Below are 22,110 nucleotides of genomic sequence, written 5' to 3'. Positions count from 1 at the left end.
GCATTATGTCAGAGTTAACAGAGAACGTGGGCAAATTGTTGGAGCACGTATGGTAGGTGCTTCCGTAAGCAAGGTAGCCGAGGTGTTTAGTGTTTCAAGAGGTACTGTATCGAGGATTTATTCCGCATATTTGAAAAGCGGAAAAACATCATCTGCTAAATCACAGCGCGGACGAAAGTGTGTCCTGAGTGATTGTGACAGACGATCATTAAGGGCAATTGTGACGAAAAATAAGAAGACCACAGCTGCAAAAGTTACTGCTGAAATGAATGTTGTGTTACCGAGCCCTGTGAGTACCAAAACAATTAGAAGGGAGCTTCATAAACAGGGAATTGCTGGCCATGCTGCAATTGAGAAGCCACTCATCAGTGATGCTAATGCCCGTAACAGGAAAAGGTGGTGTTTAAGTCATAAAGCCTGGACTATAGAGCAGTGGAAGCGAGTAATATGGTCTGATGAGTCTTCTTTCACATTGTTTCCCACTTCTGGCCGAGTTTACGTCTGGAGAACGCCATCTCAAGCCTATAATACAGACTGCTTGTCGCCAAGAGTGAAACATGGCGGGGGTTATGTTATGGTTTGTGCAGCCATATCGTGGTTCTCTGGCCCCATGATAACTGTGTCAGTGCACATGACTGCCATGACTTATGTGAACATTTTGGCTGATCAAGTTCATCCCATGGTACAAACTTTTTTCACCGATGGTGATGGTGTCTTCCAAGACGACAAAGCCCCTGTTCACACAGCTCACATTGTCCAGGACTGGTTTTCTGAGCACGAGGATGACTTGTCCCATCTTCCCTGGCCACCACAGTCACCAGACTTGAATATTATCGAACCTTTGTGGTCTACATTGGAACGGAAAGTGCGTTCTCGTTATCCACCGCCAACATCGTTATCTGAACTTGCCACCATTTTGCAGGAAGAATGGTATAATATTCCCTTGGCAAACGTACAGGAACTGTATTTATCCATTCCGAGAAGACTGCAAGCTGTTTTGTATGCCAACGGGTTTCCTACAGCATATTAAGCAAAGAAACATGTTTTTTTTAAGGTTTTTCCATATTTTTGTCCAACCCCTGTATGTTTCATCACAAGTTATGATTCTAGAAGTAATGTGTTGTTTGTAATCATTAAGTCATTTTATGGTTTTTTATATTGATTCTGGCATGCTTTGTATTTTGATATTCTGTTTATTTACGGGGGACCCAAAAACAAACTTATTTTTTCATATGCACTTCTTCATGAATAGTGTAAGTTATTGTAGACCCAGTGTTAGGTTCCTTCTGTATAGTTTGATAAGTACAGCAATTATCATTGATTAACATTTTTTTCATACGTTTGTTACATCTTCTGGGACTACGGCTGACAAACATTGTCCTATGTGTTCATCTAGGACAGAACTGCAACCTCAACAAAATTCTGTAAACCACCTGAATTCAGTGACATGTAGACGAAGTCATTCTTCTTCTAACCACTTTAAAATCTTTGTAAATCACAGCATGGTAATCCTCTCACTTCACCTCCATTTTCCTTACTTTCAAAATTTTTTCTGCAAGAGATAAATTACAATTATAACATTCATTATCATCTGTGGAAGTAAGTGTTCAAATTTATACATCTAACAAATAATTCTGTTTTAGCACATATTGTCTGCCACTGTCTTAAAAATTTCTGAGTTGCCTATATATTTTGTATAGATGCTATGTAGATGTTATAAGTTGATACTTTGTGGTGTAATGTACTTCCTTAGACACACTAATCTTGCTTGGTTCTCTATAAAAATTTGAATCATAAGAAATATCCTGCACCAGCAAGTTAATAATTCATTTGCAACCGTGTGTTACATTTTATCAAAATGCCTGTAGTCTGAATCAGAATCAAGTGGTCATATGACAACAGAAGAAAATTTGTTTCATGCTTGTATTTATATACTAAAATAGTGTGTTGCATTCTTTTGCCATATGTAAAAATATGATCCAAATATTTATGTTAATTCGTGTTATTTTAGTAACTTTGCAATTTACTTTCGTTAAAAGTGAAAAGTGTCTGAGAGGCCGCCTAGTCAATATAGTGGTCAGGGAAGCTGACTGTGATGCCAAAGGGCCTGGTTTCGAGCCCGGAGAAGGCATGATTGTAACTGTCTCTCCTCTTCATAGGAAAGGCGATGGTGACCCACCTATTAGGCACCTCCATAATAAAGAGACCACCACATCTGTCCTTGTATAGATTAATGGACTGTGTTACATTTGTAATTGTTCATAATCTGCCATTGAAAAAAAAAAGTGTCTGAGAGACATAACTGCTTTTATTTAGTCATGAGATTTGCTGTTACTTTATATACATTGCCTAGCTGTTTAAAGTACTTTGTGTTCTGATTTTTTTTAAATGATCTAAATGTCATCGTAATGAATGAAAATTTATGAAAACAAAGAGTAAAATAAGCAGTCTTGCAAAACTAGCTGATGATGATGTTTGAATACAGATCTTTATGAGCGGATCCAAAATGCTGTGCTACTGAGATGTTTAAGGACATGAAAGTGCCATGCTAGGGATAAGCATCATGGACATTTATCAATGTAAGGTACCATGTTTTATCATTTGAAAGTGTATAAAGTAATCCTGGTGAAATATTTCTTTTCCTAGTTGACAAAAGTAACAGAAACAGGGTGCCACGCTACCTGGAAAACCAGAAAAAGTCAAGGAATTCAAAAATTGACCAAAAATTTCAAGGAAAAGTCAGGGAATTTCATGCAGTAATACCCCAAAAAAGCAAGTTTTGTACCGACGTTAGAAGCAATCACTTTCTTGGTGAATTATGTATCATACGGATGTCTGGTATAGAGCCAATTTTTCACAGCTCCAGTTAGATTGTCTTTTAGAAAGGCAAAGCAAGTTTCCAGTAACCTTGAGAATCAAGAGACTCGCATGCGCATGTACTAATGTATGTTGAATTAAAGCAAATATGTATTCTCGTATAAAACAAAATCGGTTTAATCCTAGTTGAATCCAGTACCATGGAGGTTAGAATTTAATGTAAGTAACCATGTAATATAACTATAATTGCCAAAATATTGTTGATTATTATAATTCAATAATTAAGTAATTATCTTTCTTTTAATGTTATTCATGTCATTTAATGTTGCTTCTTCCCTCTAAATTTATTTATTATTAGTAAGTAATACTTTCAAATTTCAGAATATTTTCTCTGCCATAATCCTGAAACTAATTCTAGCAATATGATGACATACCATCATGAAATTTAACTCACATATTTCTGGCTTATGTATACTGCTAAATTAAATATAAAATACCTGAATTTATTTTAAAATATCATTAAATAGATTTCTTTCTTTCATTTGTCTGCAGAAAAAGATATGTTTTAATCCAGATTGAGCAGATTCTAATCTCAATCTTCGGTGGAGAAAACAATTCCTATTATATTTATAATTGTAATGCTTTGTAGATTATATATATATATATATAGTTCATATGTAAATGTCAAATTTTTGTGTTTTCAAGTGGTACCATAATTAATTTACCTCTTAGCACAGCCAACGTGCATTACGAGGATAGACTGATTTTCTTAAAACACACCTAGAAAAACTGGAAAAGTAAGGGAATTTCATTCTCCTGTTTGAGTTTCAACCCTGCAGAAATACCTTAAATAAAAAGCTGAAAAATTTATCTGACTTTGAGAATTAAAAAAAATGTGTCTTAGAAGCAGTATAACCACTAACAAATACGTATAACAATAGAACAGCTATTATCAGTGACTGTGTTTAATTTAACCATCGCACGTATGGATTTAGGAACAGTTATTAAAAGTAAAGAAAGACAAAATTTAGTTATGCTCACTGAGAAAGAAAATATTGACACTTAGAAAGAAATATTCAAAAAAATATTCTGACTGAGAAAGAAAATATTGAGAAATAAAATGTATTGTGGTACCGCTTGAAAAAAATATATTAGGAATTGTTTTCTCCACCGAAGATTGAGATTAGAATCTGCCCATTCTGGATTAAAACATGTCTTTTTCTGCAGACAAATGAAAGAAAGAAATCTATTTAATGATATTTTTAAATAAATTCAGGTATTTTATATTTAATTTAGCAGCATACATAAGCCAAAAATATGTGCATTAAATTTCGTGATGGTATGTCATCATATTGGTAGAATTAGTTTCAGGATTATGGATTATTAGCTATGATAATGGAATTGATGTAGAGCCGCAGGTAGTTTAGAAGTGCTTTAGGTTGAAGCTTAAGTATTACTGCTTTTTTCCCATGAGAGTGCTATATCAAATTGATCAGTGCAATACATGCTGCAATGAATTAAGTGAAACTGATACAGTGGTATACTTGAAAAAGCTTCCGTGTGCAACAGGTCAGAATGTTGTTTGTCTGGGTATTGGAATTTTAAGGAAAATTTTGAATTGTTGGGTAGTTCTTAAATTTTTTATTCACATTCATAAAAATTTTATTTTTATAAATATGTTAAATTGATATTTGTGAAGCAAGTATATTTGATGTACACTGCGCAAAAAAAAAAAAAAAAAAAAAAAAAGACAATTCTATATCTCCCGTTCTACTGGGCAAATTAATAAAATTCAAATTGCGTTTTTCATGTCTCGAAAGCGTGACTTAGGATATATATTAGATTTATATATATAGCTATACTCTAACATAGTTATTTTGACGTGAAATCTAACTTTTTCTGAAATAACATACCAATTTTTTTCCATATTTTGTTTCTATGACTCAAATTATGCCTAAATATGAAACTTTCTAAAATTTGATGCGAAATTTACAGAGAAATTCACAAATTTATGTTCGCCTTTTTTTTTTTTTCCGTTTGCACCAAGAATAGTTCACTTGGCGAACTTCTTAATATATGACAACCTATTTTCCTTTCTCGTGAGAGGAAAAAAAATCACAACGTTCTTTCTTTCAAATAATGTTCTTTATATTACATTTTTATGTTATCTTAAATATTTTTTTTTTTCTTTTTCGAATTTCATTTTAATTGTTTAAGTTACATGGTTTCTTTCAAATAACTGTTTTAAAAATTTCTATTTACCCATTCGAACTGCGTAATTTAAATATAAGGTGCATCCTTTATTTTTTTTCAAATGGTTTTCGTTATAATTTTTTTTTTGACACAGTTATTATTTTAGGAAATTTTTAGACATAAAAGTCTAAAAATTACAATAAAATGTAATTGTTTGTATTGCATTGTCTCTTCAAATTTTCTGTTGATTCATTCAAACTGAGCATTTTAAATATATTTAGAAATATAAATTTTCTAGGATTTTATTTTATTTATTTGAATTGTGTTTCTTTCGATAGAATACTTTGTGTTCCAGACTACGATGCATCTGAACACTGAATATATTAAAAGAGAAAATACAGTAAAGCACAGTTAGCACACCTTTCAATGTTCCGTTCAGAAAAGATATATAAATCAGAAAGATGTATAACCGACATTTTAACTTAGGATGACTTGCATATATTGCTTTAAATAGCTTTAACATTGTGCTCATTGCTTTACACAATTTTATCATTCTGCATTTAGTTTTTTAAAACGTTATTCATATTTTAGTAAAATATTTTATTTTTGAAACCCCAAGAATATAATCATCAGAATATCGTAAGATTAAAAAGTTTAAAATTTAAAAAAATACTAAATTTTATGCAAAAGTTTATTTTGGGGGGCTGGGACATATATGTCCCGAGCAAAGTGTATGGCAACTGGGGGCTCGGGACAGTTTTTTCTTGGTCGCAGGAGTAGGAATTCTAATGCTTGAGGCTTGACAACTATTTTATGGCACCCTAATGTGTTCTTTTGTGGAATTCCGCTATTGGGTAGGGGTAATTGTCCTTAATTTGAACCCACGTGGCTTGTTTGCGAATTCAATGCCTTCCAGGAAATATTTTCTCAAGAGGAGAAAATAAAAAGAATAATTTGTTACGTTGATTCTCGCGCGTTTGCGATTTGTGATCTTTCTTCAAATTTTTTTCTTTTGCAAATACTGTTATCAATTCTTTCAGTTGATATTTATCATTTTTTTTAGTTCGGTATTAAATAATGGCTAAACGTAAAGGAAATTTTCTTTGTTTCATTCTTTTTGTAATTGTATATTTCAATTTATTCCAGTTTTTAATGTGCATGAAAAGACAGTGTAATGAATATAAATGTTTCAGGTGATGAAAATTAATTTTAATGTTATTTCTAAATGACATACATTCCATGACTATTATTTACTTGAGTGAAATTTTGGTTTGTTATGTTCTAAATTATAACTAGCGGCTGAGTGGATAAAATTTCTTTAACACTGATAATTCAACCTGGGTTCAAATTTCGATGAAGGGATTGACTGCATGAACCTTTCGTATTCATTCATGTATATGAGCCAATTTCCTTCGAACGTCCTCCGCGAAAGCCCCCTTCGATTAGGCAGATAATCTTTTCTTTAATCAGACGAATAAAATTATATTCGAAATAAGAAAGCTATATTTATGAGCGTCTCATAACTATATTTAGAAACCCTTCCTTTTATGAATAATTTTGATGACAAAATGAACTTTGCAATAAACGAAACACGAATTTTTATTAAAGCAGTTAGTGAAGAACATTTTATAATTCAAAATTTAAAAAAGTTTTAAAACTTATTAATTTATCTATATACAATATCTATATAATTCTATATAGATTATAAGATATCTGCATCAATTCTTTAAGAAAGTAGATATGTTAGTTTAGACTAATTAAACATGGGAAAACACACGAAGGCTGCCTTCCTAAGGAAAAGGAGAACTTTTAAGAGAACTTTAAGAGAGAGAGGAGAACTTTTAAGAGAACCTTCATGAGAACTTTTAAGGGAAACTATCTCGTATTCACGTTTCACATGGTGCAAACAACAAAAACCAACCATGCAGCCAACCCGATCGCCTGGCCTCGAACCCAAGTCGAACTACCAGTATTCAGCGGTCTTGACCACTCAGTCACAGGTAGTGTTCAGAAAGTAATTAATTTTTACGTGGGAATTGTGTTTTGGGGGAGTCAAACGATATATTAGGATACTAAGGATTATAGAGTAATTGAGATGTGTACTATTTTTTTAGTTCCCTGAATTTAATCCTCAGTACGATTGTTTATTAATATTCATCAACTCAGTGCGAATCTTCATTCCGAGCTTCATTACTCCAAAAGAAAGCAACAATAAAAAGGTTGAGATCTGAAAATTTTGCATAACAATCTGATAACTCAAAGGCGATTTTAGCATTCTGAAAATGTAAATCATAAAATCTGAAGAAATATTTCTCCATTCAATAAAAATCTTTACTTTTTTTAATTTCAATGGGTTCCTGAATATGCAATTTTGCTTTTAAAGAAAAAATGCAACAACAATATAAATCAACAAACAACTGTTTCCCTTCTATTCTAAGGTAAAAGTTGGTAAACCTAATTTTTTGTTATTAAATACATTGAAACTCAACAAGGGTTTTATTTTCTAAACCTCCAGCGTTTGCTTCTGCATTTCCTGTGAAGCCGTTAAAAAATTTAAAGATCTTATATCCCTGATATGAAGGCAGATCAACCCTGGGAATGCTATTTGCGACGTCACATGGAAGAAAAATTTATTTAAAAAAATTCTAACCTCATGCAATGGTAAATTTTTGTTAGTGCATGTTTGTTAGTGTTGTTCAATAATGATTCAATGCTGCAGAAAGACAGTTAAAAATTTCTTTTTCTCCAGAAATGAATTTTACAGAGGTGTAAATCCAATAACACTCATTTGGGAACTCGAAAATGCTTTCTAAATGACACTTGTAATAATTAAAATGTATTTAATTTGCTCTGCAATATCAGGATAATTATAATACTTAAAATGAAATCTATATATTGTTTGAAGGATATGTTTGAATATTTTAAATCGCTAAATTTTTCTATACTGTGAAAGTGAATATAGGTAACTCTGATTACTTCGCTTGTTTTTCAGTATATAACCTATGTGCAAGTTTAAAAAGTCAATTTAATCAAAAAATTAACAAAATTGTCTAGCTGTAGCATAAAACATTTCGGCTAAAAATAAAAATAAATTGCATTTCGTGGGAAAACTCCATACAGTCAAAAGTCGTTAATTCGGACACCCATAATCCGGAACTCAAAGCTACAAACTTTCTGCGCATGCATCGCTTTGACGCATGCGCGTAAGACCTTTACGGCTGCAAATTTGTGTGTGCGCGTGTGCAAAATACGTTTACGAATGCGCGTTTAATGTATAACGAACGGGATAAGCTAAGCTAAAATTATCTAATTATCTATTTCAGTTAATGTTGATGATAGCGTTGTTCCTTAATCTTCGAATTGGATCCGGTTTATTATTTTTTGAAGACTGTTAGAACAATTTTATAAAAGTAAGCTTGAACTTTCAATTATGTCAAATAGAATTTCCGATATATATTTACTAATACGTAAAGGATGTACAAAGCGAAAGTATCTTTCGGAGTCCATTCAACAAAAAGTGGAATTGCTGCAAAAATGGATAAAGGTTAAAACCTTTGTTTATCTAAACTTTAACGTTTGTTTATCTATCTAAACGTTGTTTATCTTTAACGCTGCGGCGCCACGCAATGAATTGGAAGTTGATCTGTCAGCACTATCCTTATCTTAAGAGCAGATGTTTTTATTTTATTTGGCTTATTATTGCTTACTAAATGTAGTACTCCGTCCTTGATATGATTTAAATCAAATGCCTCGTTATTATAATTTGCTTCTGATAGCAAAGAAAGTGACAGAGGTTATTGAAAACGAAAAAATTTCGATTGACAAATTAGTCGGTATTCTCGACACAGCAATTATAGGACTTGAACAGCGGAACTTTGTAACTGAACAAGAAATTATGTCTGTTTATAGAATTAAAGAGAATGTATTATCACATAAAAAACGAAGCAACTTAAACAACTTACATTGAAAGAAATGTTTAATAAAGTAAACAAATAAATATTAAGCTTTTTTTTTTTTTTTTGTAAATTTTGATACCCTTTAGAACATAATTGTTCTTTATTTCGTAAATTTCGGTTTCATATTTTTAATTTTATAATTTCTGCATGTTATTTTACCAGATTTAAACTGATGATCTATAATCCGGAAAAATCGATAATCTGGAATCGCCGAAGTCCCGACGAGTCCAGATTAACGACTTTTGACTGTACTACCTGCAGTGTGAAAGCGATTAAAATACTTCCCTCATTCTAATGCTTAGAGCTTTGGAACTGGACTGAAAAGAAATATTGACCATTTCTCTACCTGCCAACAAAAGAGCACTAATCACCTTGTCGTTAGGACTCAATTTAAAAAATTTTTGCCCTTTTCCATAACCGCCGAGCGAAGAGCCCCCAGTGAAAGAACACAACTATTTTTCTAGCCCACATGAAAAGGTCAATGTCTTGCTCTTTTTCTTCAGGCATTCTGCAAGTATATTAAAAAGCTTCCAACTTTTTTAAACATCTTGGTAGTTCTGACATTCATTTTAAATAAAGTTATCACCTTCCATTTCATAAATTCCCACAAACCGCTGAGCGGTAAAGTCGCTGAACACTGGTAGTTCGCTCTGGGGTTCGAATCCCAGTAAACGGGCTGGTTGCATGGGCATTTTCGTGGTTTTTTTCATTTTAACGTGTGTGCCAGCTGGTTTCCCTTAGAAAGTTCTTCACGAAGGCATTCCTTCTTTTAGAGCAGATAGCCCTTCTTTGTTGTAACTTAATAATCCAATTCAATTCATTTCATCAGCACTTGGTCTGAGCCTTTATCAGTCTTTAGATGCTAAGCATTTTGAAGTCATAAGATGAAAGGAAAGACTGGTTTCATCAAGAGGGAAAATATCTGTAGCTGACATCCACATACATCACTGGATAAATTCCTGAATCTTCAAATAATTTGACTAAGAAATCATGGGATTCTCCGTTTATGATACGATATGATGTTCTATAACGTAATTTAAATTTATACAACCATATAGTCGAAAACCAGTCACTCTTTACTTTAATCTGCAATGATATCGATTTTTTCTGTTCAGCGCAAGCTCAATTGATAATATTTGCTGGTGTACACGTCCGAGTGTTTTCTCTTTGAACACCCAAATTCCTTTTCTAAAGTATTCTGAAAGTATACTCAAAAGCATCCAACTTTTTGAAACACCTTAGTATTTCTGACAGCCAAATTCCTCTTCAAATTTTTGCTTACTTTTCTCCCTAATTTTCTTAATAATTAACCACAAGAAAATTAAGATTTTTCGATTGTTACACTTCCATAAATTTTGCATTCTTGTCATTTTTGTTTTAAATATCGATTACATCAAGTGCATTTCAGATGAAGACGACTTTTCATTTTCTAGGCATTTTAACTATAAATAAAGTTTAAAGCAAATTGCAAAGGATAAATATTTTAATTAAAAGATTTTTTTCTAAATGACGAAGAAATAAAACAGTCCAGCAGTGTTTATTCTGTACCGCTGAGTAACCCGATTATTATATCGACTACAAGCAATCTAAATCATATTGAATATCATGTTTTTTATGCAATCTGTAACACGAGAGAAAATTAGCTACTTAAAACATTCTTTCGAAGAGGATTCATGTAAAAATTTATACATATATATATAATTTTTAAAGCTGGGACATGATCTAAACTATCAACGTCCTGTTTGCTTAAAAAAATTGTGAAAATAAACATCAAACAAACTTTTTCAGTCTTGGACGGTTCAATTTAATCGCAGTCAAAGTAAAGTAGCAGACGATAATACAATGAAGGTAAAAATTTACTCTTACAAATATTTAAAATTTAAAAAAAGGGAAGAAAGAAATTTAAAAAAGTTAAAAATTTGAATACTATCATCTATAATTAAAAAAAATATCTTTTCAATATGGTATTAATAATAAATATTTATTACGCATGATTGAGGTGAAAAGTTTCATATAATTAATTCTCCCTAAAAATTTATTTGAAATTTAATGTTAAAAATGTGAATTACTGTAGCAATTCACTGTAACAAAAATCCATAAACCACATTTGGCGTTATTATCGCTCAAAAAAAAGAAAAGATGCCAAATTTCAAAACGTGAAAATATGCAAATTCATGTTTATCTTAGAAAATTTTGAATAAAAAAACTATAATTTTTTGCAGATATGCTTAGAACTACACCCACTTTAAGATGATGGTAAAAATTTTAGGGGTTATAATTCAAAATTTTTTTCGAAAAATTTATAAAAATTATTTAAAAATAAAAATTTTAAAAAGAAACCACAAAAAATGGGTGAATTTGATTTGAAATGAACCTAAATTTCGAAATGTGAAAGGAAAAAAAAAATAAAAAATGCATATACAGTACAAAGTCTTTAATCCGGACTCGTCGTGACTTCGGCGATTCCGTATTAGGGGTTTTTCGAGATTATAGATCATTTTAAATCTAGTAAGATGGCATGCAGAAATCATACAATTAAAAATATGAAACCGTAATTTATGAACTAAAGAGCAATTATCATCTAAAGCAGGGGTGGGCAAATACTTTTAAGCATGGGCCAAAATGAAATTTTTAAAATGTCTCCCGGGACAGAGTACTATACCGCATACGCTCTGCACACGCAAATGTTTTGGGTGGAGTTTTTTCCCTGCCCAAGAAATTTTTTGACAAAAACACTATAAGTATCATTTTAAACTTTAAAATTTAAAGCATTCGGACAGAGAAATTCGACAGTTAATGGAAGATAATAGTAATAATAAATTGTCTTACTTAGGTGTATATGCAAACAATTTGTGCCTAGTAAAATATGTCACATAATTTTTAAAGAAATATGATCGATTATATTAAATTAATGGTCATTAAATAAATCAGTTAAGGAAAGATTTTATTTTGATATTTATTTATATCTTAACGATACAAGTTATTTTATTTTGATCATAGTTATTACATTTTTATATTTATATTACATTTTGTAAATATAATAGTAAATAGAATTACAAAAAGAAAAGACAAACATCAAACGTTAAAATAGAATAGTTTTAGTTAATGTGAAACATGAAATCTGGAATGTTCATTTGATATTATTTCTTCAATATTTGGATCCAAATCACTTATAGCAATCCTTAATACCGAGTGTAGATTTTCATCAGTAATTTGTGATCGATATTTATTTTTCGTGTAAATCATTAACGAAAAAGTTCTTTCGCAAATATATGTTGAACCAAATAGAACTAGGTATTTTTGAACATAGTTCAAAAAATGTTTGAAATGTTCTGTATTCAAAGCACCGAAGAAAACACTCAACTTGTTTGAGTGAAAATTTTCTTTTAGTAAATTATTTGACTGTAAGTCAATTAGTTCTAGTTGAATTTCAAGAGGAGCTTCTTGCATGTCAAAATTGAAAGGTTGACTAATTAATGATAAGGGTTTTTCAATAGCTTTGAAATCTTGTAATCTTCTTTGGAATTCAGAATGCAGGTCTTGTGTTATTGCACTATATTTAAGAAACTCGGTATTTTTCAATGGTTCTCATCGCGATTGTAATGAAGGGAAATGATTTAGTAATTTCTTATTAAAGTTTTTAGCAAATAAATTGAGTTTTATCATAAATGCTTTGACGTTTGAGTGCATGTTGAAAGCGAATTAGTTTTTCCCATGTAGATTTATATTTAGTTCATTCAAATATTTTACAATACCTACTGCAAATGAGAAATCGTTTAGCCATGCCTCATTTTGCAATTCAGGAAAATCATGTAGTTTTTTTTTTTTTTTTTTTTTTTTTTATCGACAAGAAGGATACTATTTCATCAAGTAAATATTGAAACCTGTCCAAAACTTTAGCGATGCTAATGCTATCGCACTTTAGTGTAATAAGGAATTTTGTAAAAGTCACTTTCAATTTCTTTTAAAAATTCAACAAACTGTCGATGATTTAAGGCACGTCCCCGGATAAAATTCACAACTTTTGTCACAACAGTAACGACGTGATTCCATTTCAAGACTTTTCTACATAACACTTCTTGATGAGTAAATGCAGTGTAAAAATAATATATCCTGTTCTCGCTGCAACTCTTTTACTTTGTCGCTGATTCGTTTTAGTAAACCCACATTTGTCCCTGTTAAACTAAGAGACCCATCCGTAGTGATGCTTACTATTATGTTCCAAGTTAAATTTACTTTAACTAAACACTCTTCAGTAATAAAGAAGTCTTTACCGGTACTTATATCTTTCATTGGATGCACACTAAGAAGTTCCTCGCTAATTTCACATTTCTTGTTAATACCTCGGATAAATATTAATAATTGACTTGTGTCAATAATATCGCAGGACTCATCTGAAGCCAGAGAACAATATGTAAAATCAGTAATTTTTGTTCTTAGCTGGTCAAGTAAATTTTCTGCAATATTTTCGATCCGTCGTACTATTGTTCTTCTTGAAAGGCTTACATTTTCAAAAATATGCTACTTTTCAGGACAACATATCTCCGACACTTGTATCATGCATTGTTTAACAAATTCTGCTTCAGTAAAAGGTTTAAAGAACTTAGCAATTTTGTGTGCAACAGCATAAATTGCTTTTGTGGTAGATTTCTCGATATTACTCTGTTTGGTACAAATTACTCTGTTTTTTGTCATGTTTTCTACTGCACTTTTAAGTTCTTTTAAAGAAAGTGATGCATATTTTGGATGTTTTTGATTTAAAATGCCTGTTTAAATTGTATTCCTTGAAAACAGCAATTGTTTCCTGGCAAACTAAATGAATTGCTTTCTTATCAGTGTTTGTAAAAAGGTATTTTACCATCCATGCTTCATTGAAATTTCTGCACTCCAAATCAACTTTTCTTTTTTTAGATTGACTATTTTACAAAGGCCTACAAATAAATAATTTAATTGTTACAATAATATATATATATATATTATCAAGAAATATTATTATAAGCAAAGTTGTAAGAACAATACAAAAAAGACCAATTTTGGTCAAAATTTTTTTGCGCAATGTGCTGCAAAATTAAGGAAACGGGAAGAGAAATTGTAGTTAGCTCCCCAAAAAGTTACCAAAAGCTGTGGCTCCAAGAAAAATCCAACATATGCATATTCAGTAGTTTTTACAAGTTCGAATAAAAACTATAAGTGAAAGATTATCGGTAATTTTAACAGAGTTTTAAAAAAACTAATTAAATTGAATGAAGTGACATATTAGGATACAAGTGAAGTAAAATGTAAATTATAAAACACAGTAAAATACTAATCGATGGAACAAGTTAAAGGCAAAAAATAAAATTCAGTAAAAAACCAATCGATGGGACAAGTAAAAAATATATTAACAATTAAAATGCGGAAAATGGTAAATTAGCTTAATTCGAGGTGCACTCTGGCTTTTCAAGGGAAATTTTCTGAGTGAACAAGCTAACTCCAATACGCGTTTCGCCGAAACAGACAATTGAAACTTTGCGTTACAAAATTTTTTTAATTAATTAAAATAAACTGTCCTAAAAATTTTTTTTTAGTCTCAAAAGATATATTTTATAAGGATGTTACGGCATAAAAGAGATTTAAAAAATTGCATGCAGTATTTTTCATCGTGCTGGATAAAATAAGGCCCACCTCTGATCTAAAGAGTATCAAAATTTATAAATAAATAAAAAAAAAGCTTAATATTTGCTTACTTTATTAAACATTTCTTTCAACGTGCGCATGCGTAAAGCATACATTAAGTCAAAATTAGAAAATTGCAACTAGAAAACTATTTGATGTGTATTTGTGATATTTATAATGACAAGGAAATTGATTTAAATCATATCGGAGTACATCGAGATGAAACACTACATTTAGTAAGGAATTATAAGCAGAATAAAATAAGAAATCTGCCCCGAAGATGAGGATAGTGCTGACAGATAAACTTCCAGCTCATTGCACGCCGCTACGTCCCCCCCCCAGAGCAGCATGAAATTGATAAACAGATTTTGGAATGGTTAGAGAAACAAATCACCTCTCTCACACTTTCTTCATGCTTTTATCCATTTTTTGCAGCAATTCCACTTTTTGTTTAATGGACATCGAAACATGCTTTCACTTTGTTGATCCTTTGGCAGCTCCAGAATTGGAAACTCTTTGACATAATTGAAAGTTCATGCTTACTTTTTATAAAATTGCTCTAACAGTCTGCAAAAAATAATAAGCCGGATCCAATTAGAAGATTGAGGAACAATGCAATCTGCAACATTAACTGAAATAGATAATTAGATAATTTTAGCCTAGCTTATACCATCCGTTATACATTAAACGCACGTGCGTAAACGGATTATGCGCATGCGTAAAGATATTATGCGCATCTGTAAATGCATTATGCGTTTTTGCATGCGCAGAAAGTTTGTAGCTTTGAGGTCCGGATTAAAGACTTTATACTGTATTAATAAATATATTTCAAATTTAATTAACACTGAGGAGCTAAAACTTTGAGAGCTAATTTTTTAAAATCTACTTGTATGATTTTTACAAAAACTTGGCAGTCTGGCATAATTTGAGTCATAGAATCGAAATATGTAAAAAAATTGATAAGTTATTTCAGAAAAAGTCCGATTTTGTGTCAAAATACCAATGTTAAAATAGTGCTATGTATAAATCTAGTATATATTCTAAGTCGCGCTTTCGAGACATGAAAAACTCAATTTGAATTTTGTCAATCGGCCCAGTAGAACAAGAGATATAGAACTGTACCCCCTTTTTTTTTGCGCAGTGTACTTTAAAAGTAACATGCTGTTGTGTGGATTCTGTATTCTTCCATTCACGCTGCACCTGTACGTTTTTGGAAATTATTACTTTTATATGGTAACTTACTTAATATTAGTATACTGTTAATTAAAATATGAGTTCATCTTTATCATTTTCTTGACATTAATTTTGCCTGTGATTAAAAAGCTAATTTTTTTCTTTTGAAATTAATGAAATAGTAATTGATCTCTGTTGCTGATTGACATTTGGAATTATTTTACAATTTCATGTTGGTTAGATTGTTTTTGTTGCTTATTAACAGAGTAAGTATAAACACGTTATGTAAAGAGGCATTAATCATGTTGACTTTTTAGTGCTGTATTATCATCAAAATATCTTGGTGAAAGACTGAATTTACTTGGCAAAGTAGGATGCTTTTTATGTGTTATTGGTTCAACAGTTATTGTTTTGCATTCGCCAAAGGAAGGAGCAGTTGACAGCATGGAACAACTTGGACAGCTGCTATTTGAACCTGGTAATTATATGTATTTTATTAATATAGTAAAGATGTTGCTATAAAGTATGTAATGGAAGCTGTGCTGTTTATATTTGTAACATAAAATCAAGTAAACCCTAAACATTAATGTTTGTAGGAATGCAGTAAATAAATATGAATATTTGCATATTTTCAGTTTCGTTAATACAGCATTTCTTTAATTGTGTTCTACAGAACTCTAGGGTTCCATGGAGAACACTCAACGGTTCCACGAAACTTCCCTACTTTTTCATAACATTTTCCCAAAAACTTTAAAATAGCAGTAAAAATTAATGCCTAAAAAAAATTACTTCCTTTTACTAAACTGGATAGTTGATGCAAATGTAACAGTCTAACATCATCATTTATGATGGCATCACGAGGAAAGTTTTTAAACTGGGTAGTCGATGCAAATGTAAGAGTCTGATGTCACGATTTATGATGGCATCACCAGGACAATTTTTTGCATTTTACAGCAGCCAGGCTGGAGAATCACCCTGTAGATGTTTCTCCAGATCATTCCTGTATTGATTGCTATGATGGGAAATCCCACATTGATAAATACAGAGGAATTCCATATACTTGAGTGCTGCTAGTAGCCAAAGTAGTAGTCACTTCTCGATGTGTGCATGTTATAAAATATAAATTGATTTGAAAGTTTTTTATTTTCATTTTTTGTTCAATGATAAACTTCATTGGTTTTTACAACATCCCATCAGACATTCTCTTCCTTAAGATTAGAAGTAAAAAAAAACACATCTTCGGAACCTAAATGTAAATTATAAGGAAATCCAACTGGGGTAGCAGACTTTTTGGTAATTACATGCACAGGTACCATGGGACAACTGCATTAATGTTTCTACTGATAGAGCAAAGGTCATCAGTGGCATAGTTAATGGGGCTGTACAGCTTATTAAAATTATCATCAAAGCCTGTACTAGTAACCAATGCATGACACACTGGCAGGTAATTGCTGAAAAAAAAATTTGTCCCCCAGTTATAAGATAGTTCTTGATGAGATTATCAAAGTCATTAACTTCAGAAAATCTGGAACTCGAAATAATCGTTTATTCAAATTACAAATTTTGTCAGAATGCAATTTCTGATTAAAAAGTTGATTATTTGATAGAAATTGGTTATTTAAGCAATATGTTTGTAAAGATTGGTTAATATCTCTTTAAAATTTAAAGGGTTAACTCAGGACATAGAGGTAAATATATTTACTGCTCACGAAAACATTCTTGCTTTCAGGAAAAAGATAGAATTCTGAGCAATCTTTGTGTGCTTCAATGACTTTGATTCCTTCCCAACAATAAAAGTCTTTTCAGAAGAGGAAGGGATTGAAATAGGGAGACATTTATTGAGGACATTATTCAGCACCTGAAAGGTTTGAATGAAACTTTTAATCAGTATTTTCCAAATGAACAGCAGATTAAATATATCAAAATTGTGGATTGAAATCCCATTTGTTTTAGTTAAGATAATATGTAGAATAATGATTATTGGAGATGTTAATGCAAGAAGAATTGGCATAATATTCATAAATTTGTGCAGGTCTAGTTTCAAATGTTGAAACATAAAACTTTAGTCCAAAGCCTAAAAATTAAAGGAGATATTGAATTAGACTTTTAATTGTAAACTGTGTCTTTATTTTGAAGTATAAAAATGTACAGTGTGGTTTGGATATTGCTTCAAGATTATACGACCAGGCATTTGAAATTAGAAGATTTTTACATGAGAAGATTGTAGGGTTTATTTTAATTTTCTAATAGTTGTTTTGGAACAAACCTTTCCTTTCTCATTTTCCACCTACGTCTCCTTACCAAATGAGTTTTAAGGATTATGTTTTATGTAAATGAGGTAGAAACAAGTATTTAAGTTTGAAGTCTAGCTCACTTCGCTTGAAAAGCATAGAAGCATGTGTATGCCTTTCAGCTATGTTGTTGCTCCTAGTCTCATCTTACTGCTATTCAGCAGTTACATGCATGCAGTTACTGTTACATGCCTGTTAAGATTTCACCAGTGATCTTAATTAAGCACCAACTCTGTTAGTTAACTCTGTGCAGCTCCGGCTGGATTAGTTAGTATTAGATTAGTTTTTTATTTTCTGTCTTAAAGCTTTTCAGCTTTAAATAAGTTTAAGAAAGGGTTGTCTGTTCATTTATTTGGGATGGAAGAAAGAGTAAATTTAACCATTCAATGGACTGAATAGAACTGTGTGATAAGTCACCATACAGTTCTTCAGTATTCTAGCTTTCAAGGAACACTAATTTAGCTAAGATATTGCAAGATACTTTACTGAAGCATCTGATTTTTAAGACTGAAAAGAATATGAAAGTCCTTGAGGAATGACAATTGAATAAATAACATAAAAAAATCTTAATCTCATCACTTCTCATGAGGAATTACATCTGAAATTGAATTCACAGATGTTTAATCAAATAATGTATTGGATAGAACCCAACACGTATTACAGTATTATAAGGAAAAACAGGCACAGTTCCCTATGTATTACAGGATTATAAGGGAAAACAGGCACAGTTCAGTTGTTGACCCAGTCCTGTAGGTGGTCAGCGCAGTTGTTACTGAATGTACTGATAGTTTATTTTGCTGTTTTGTGTTACTCTCGGGTAGCAAAAAATGTCCTTTTCAGGACCTGACTGCCCCGACTCTCAAGATGATGATCTAAGTGACTACACCGATTCTGAAAGATCGACTTTATCACAGCCTGTATTCTTCAGAAGAGACAAATTTCTTAGCTTAGGTCGCACAGCTAAGAAAGGAAAAAAAAAGAAGACTACCTGATCAAGATCTACCGAGCAGATTGAACAGTTATTAGGCAATGAAACAGACGAAGGATGGTTAAAATTCATTAAAGGAATAATAAAAGACTTTGGAATTGACGAAGCAGTAAAAATCCTACGAACGTGCGGTTATATCAGCGACGGGAATAAATCCAAAAAATCTCATAAAGAAATGCAAAATTCACATCCTGAAGTGGAGAATGAAGAAGAATGGATAAAACCAAAGTCCAGAGGAATCTGTTCTGTTGGAACTAAGTCAAGATGTTTGAAACTGTAGCAGAAGCAAGCGAAGAAGGAGGAGCGAGGCCAGCAGAAACGCCTCTGCCTCTTGTACTGCCGCACAACACCATGGACTGGATGGTGATAAACGAACTTTTCCGAGACTATTGCACAGAGGAATACGAATCAAGTTTGTAGCAAAGACCAATTTTCGTCTATACGAAAAACCAACTGGATTCTCGAACTATGACTAAGTTAATGAAGGAGCAAAACGTTTCATACATAGCAACTGCACAGTGAAAAGCCAATCAAAGTAATAATGAAAACCTTGCCTGCCTCTATGAAAGAAGCAATTCATAAAGACTTAGAACGAAGTAAGTTCCCAGTGATGAAAGTGAAGCAGTTCACCAGAACCAGGAAAACAATTTCGAGAAACTCCCTATCTTCCTGATTGTGCTGAAGAAAATGCCCATGACAGGAAATTCATAAATTACCGTTAAAGTATGTAATGCAGTTATTTCATAGAATACCTAGTTATTCCATGAAATAACTGATCGTGTCTGTTAAAGTGTGTAATGTGTTAATAATTTGACACTTTAACTAGTTATTCTATGAAATAACTAGGTATTCTATAAATTAACTAATGAGAGACAGTTAAAGTGTAAAATAAACAATTTATCTAAAATGAAATAACTAGGTATTCTATAAACTAATGATAGACAATTAAAATGAAAAGAAGCAATTTATCTAATTTATAGAAACGTACCATAAAATCATTTGTTACAACATGGATTACTAAAATTACACTTGGAATTACAAAGAACATTATTTCTAAAACACGAACATTTTTTAAATCCCTGACCAGTACCTAAACTTTGAGCTGTAGCAACCGACCGAAGCGATATTTCTACATCCGGTACTTCTTTGATTTTAATTAATTTTTGTTCGCAGACACTGAACTGGGATCGGGAATAGACCATTTTTTGTGCCCAATTGGGAAAATTCCTTCTTCAGTTATTTTTATGATGATGGCTAAAATAGATTTGGCATCACCTTTTCCTCTGTCAACTTCAGGCACTGGGATACAAACACTAAACCCCACAGAGGCTTCACAGTGAGATTTATCCAACATTAATTTCATATTTTTCGCTTTAATTTCTAAACATTTTTTAGACTTTTCTCTTTCTCTTTGAACATTAAGTTCATTCAAACACAATTTGCAGATTTTCTGCTCAACTTCATCTTCTGAAACATAATGTTCCGAACATGATATATGGACAGGCTCCATACATTTGAAGCAAACTATATGTTCACTGCATTCTTTTAAACAGACAACACATACTTTCGTAATGGGATTATTTAATACTGTTTGTTCAACTACTTTTTCATTATCAGGTTGAGAAGAAACATTCATTGCAGTCAAAGTATTTTGTAATTGATCTTCGTCGGCCAACGAATTAAGTAATTCTTTTGGAATGGCAGTTGTTGACAGTCCAACTCTAGCTGCACAGCCAAACATAGCCTCGTAGGGGGACCTTTTAATACCAGAATGGAATGCTCTGTTCTTCATAAACTGGATAAATTTTAACCCATTACTCCACGAAGTTGACTGGTTGTCTTGCATCCAAGTCGTCAACATATCTTCTATGTTCTGATTGGCTCTCTCAACACTGCCTTGGCTTTGGCTATGTCTTGGTTTGCCATGCACAATCTTAAGCTCTGGCCAACTTACTTTTAAGTCATCAATAAGTTTGTTACAAAATTCTCTTCCATTGTCCGACTGCAATATACATGGGGCTCCAAACAACAGGAATGTGTCAAGCAACTGTCATGTAACTTCTGCTCTCTTTGTTTGAAGAGGTCTTAAAACCACAAACTTTGTAAAGTGATCTTGATAAACTAAAATAAATTTATAGTTTCCATCAGATTGTGATTGAAAATCTATGAGGTCAATCTGACATCTTGAATTTATATGTGAAAAAATCATGGGCTTAACAACAACACTTTTTCTGCCCGCTTTGCGTTTTTGTTGACAAGATTCACAAAAATTCAGGAAAATCTTAATATTGTTTTGCGTAGTATTTTTGTAATGGCGATTAAGTTCTTTTATCATTCGGTCTCTACCACCGTGCCCAATAGATAAATGAGTTTCGTACAAAATGTCAAATAAAGAATCACTTGAGCAATAAAACATTACATCTGGTTTTGCACTTGTTACTGGGACTATTAATTTTTCTACTCCTTGAACTTCAAGGATATTGTAATGTTGAAGTAACCAATAATCACGTGGCACTTTCTTATCTGATGTTTTAGATTTCATTACGTTGGCTATCAAACTTAATAATTTTTCATGGGTGAGCAAAGAACTGTTCTCTTTCACATCACGCTTATTTAGCAAAGATTCAAACTTTTCTTTCATTGCAGCTTTTTTTTCGTTATCACTTAAAGAATTCATTGTTCAAGGCAATTTAAGGTCTTAAAAATAATTGCACTTTAATGTAAGCAAACTAAATTAACGTAATAACAAATGACTAAATTATAAAACTTAAAAAAATAAATGTATCTCAATACCTGATGCGGGGAAACAGTAGTTGACGAACACCAGCCGGCACTGTACGTGCAAGCAATCAATTAACCAGAATGAACCGGCACCAACACGCTAAACAAATCCTCCCTACGGCCTGGAATAGTTCATAAATGCAGTAGGGGTGGAAGGTAAATGTATTTGTCATTGACATATGGTGAAAAAGTATACTCGTTGTTTTATGCTTTGGTATTTTTGCCGTCCTTCAAAAATTATTTCTATTTGAATTCG

At 31.9% G+C, this 22,110-nt stretch overlaps 1 protein-coding gene across 11 annotated transcripts in view; it reads left to right on the top strand.

Moving 5' to 3' along the window:
* Nucleotides 1–22,110, top strand: part of spict (magnesium transporter spict) — a 119,498-nt gene that overhangs the window by 84,555 nt on the left and 12,833 nt on the right. For all 11 annotated transcript variants that reach the window (XM_035351330.2, XM_035351322.2, XM_035351325.2 and 8 more), the window contains one exon: nucleotides 16,112–16,272. In XM_035351330.2, coding sequence (XP_035207221.1) covers nucleotides 16,112–16,272 — 161 coding nt within the window. The remainder of the gene's footprint in view (nucleotides 1–16,111; nucleotides 16,273–22,110) is intronic.

This window comes from Stegodyphus dumicola, chromosome X1, assembly GCF_044657685.1.
Source record: "Stegodyphus dumicola isolate Sdum_Otavi_A_Nest chromosome X1, ASM4465768v1".
Classification (NCBI taxonomy): Eukaryota; Metazoa; Arthropoda; class Arachnida; order Araneae; family Eresidae; genus Stegodyphus; species Stegodyphus dumicola.
The sequence above is the reverse complement of the archived record's forward strand: the minus strand, read 5'-3'. Positions and strand labels throughout refer to the sequence as shown.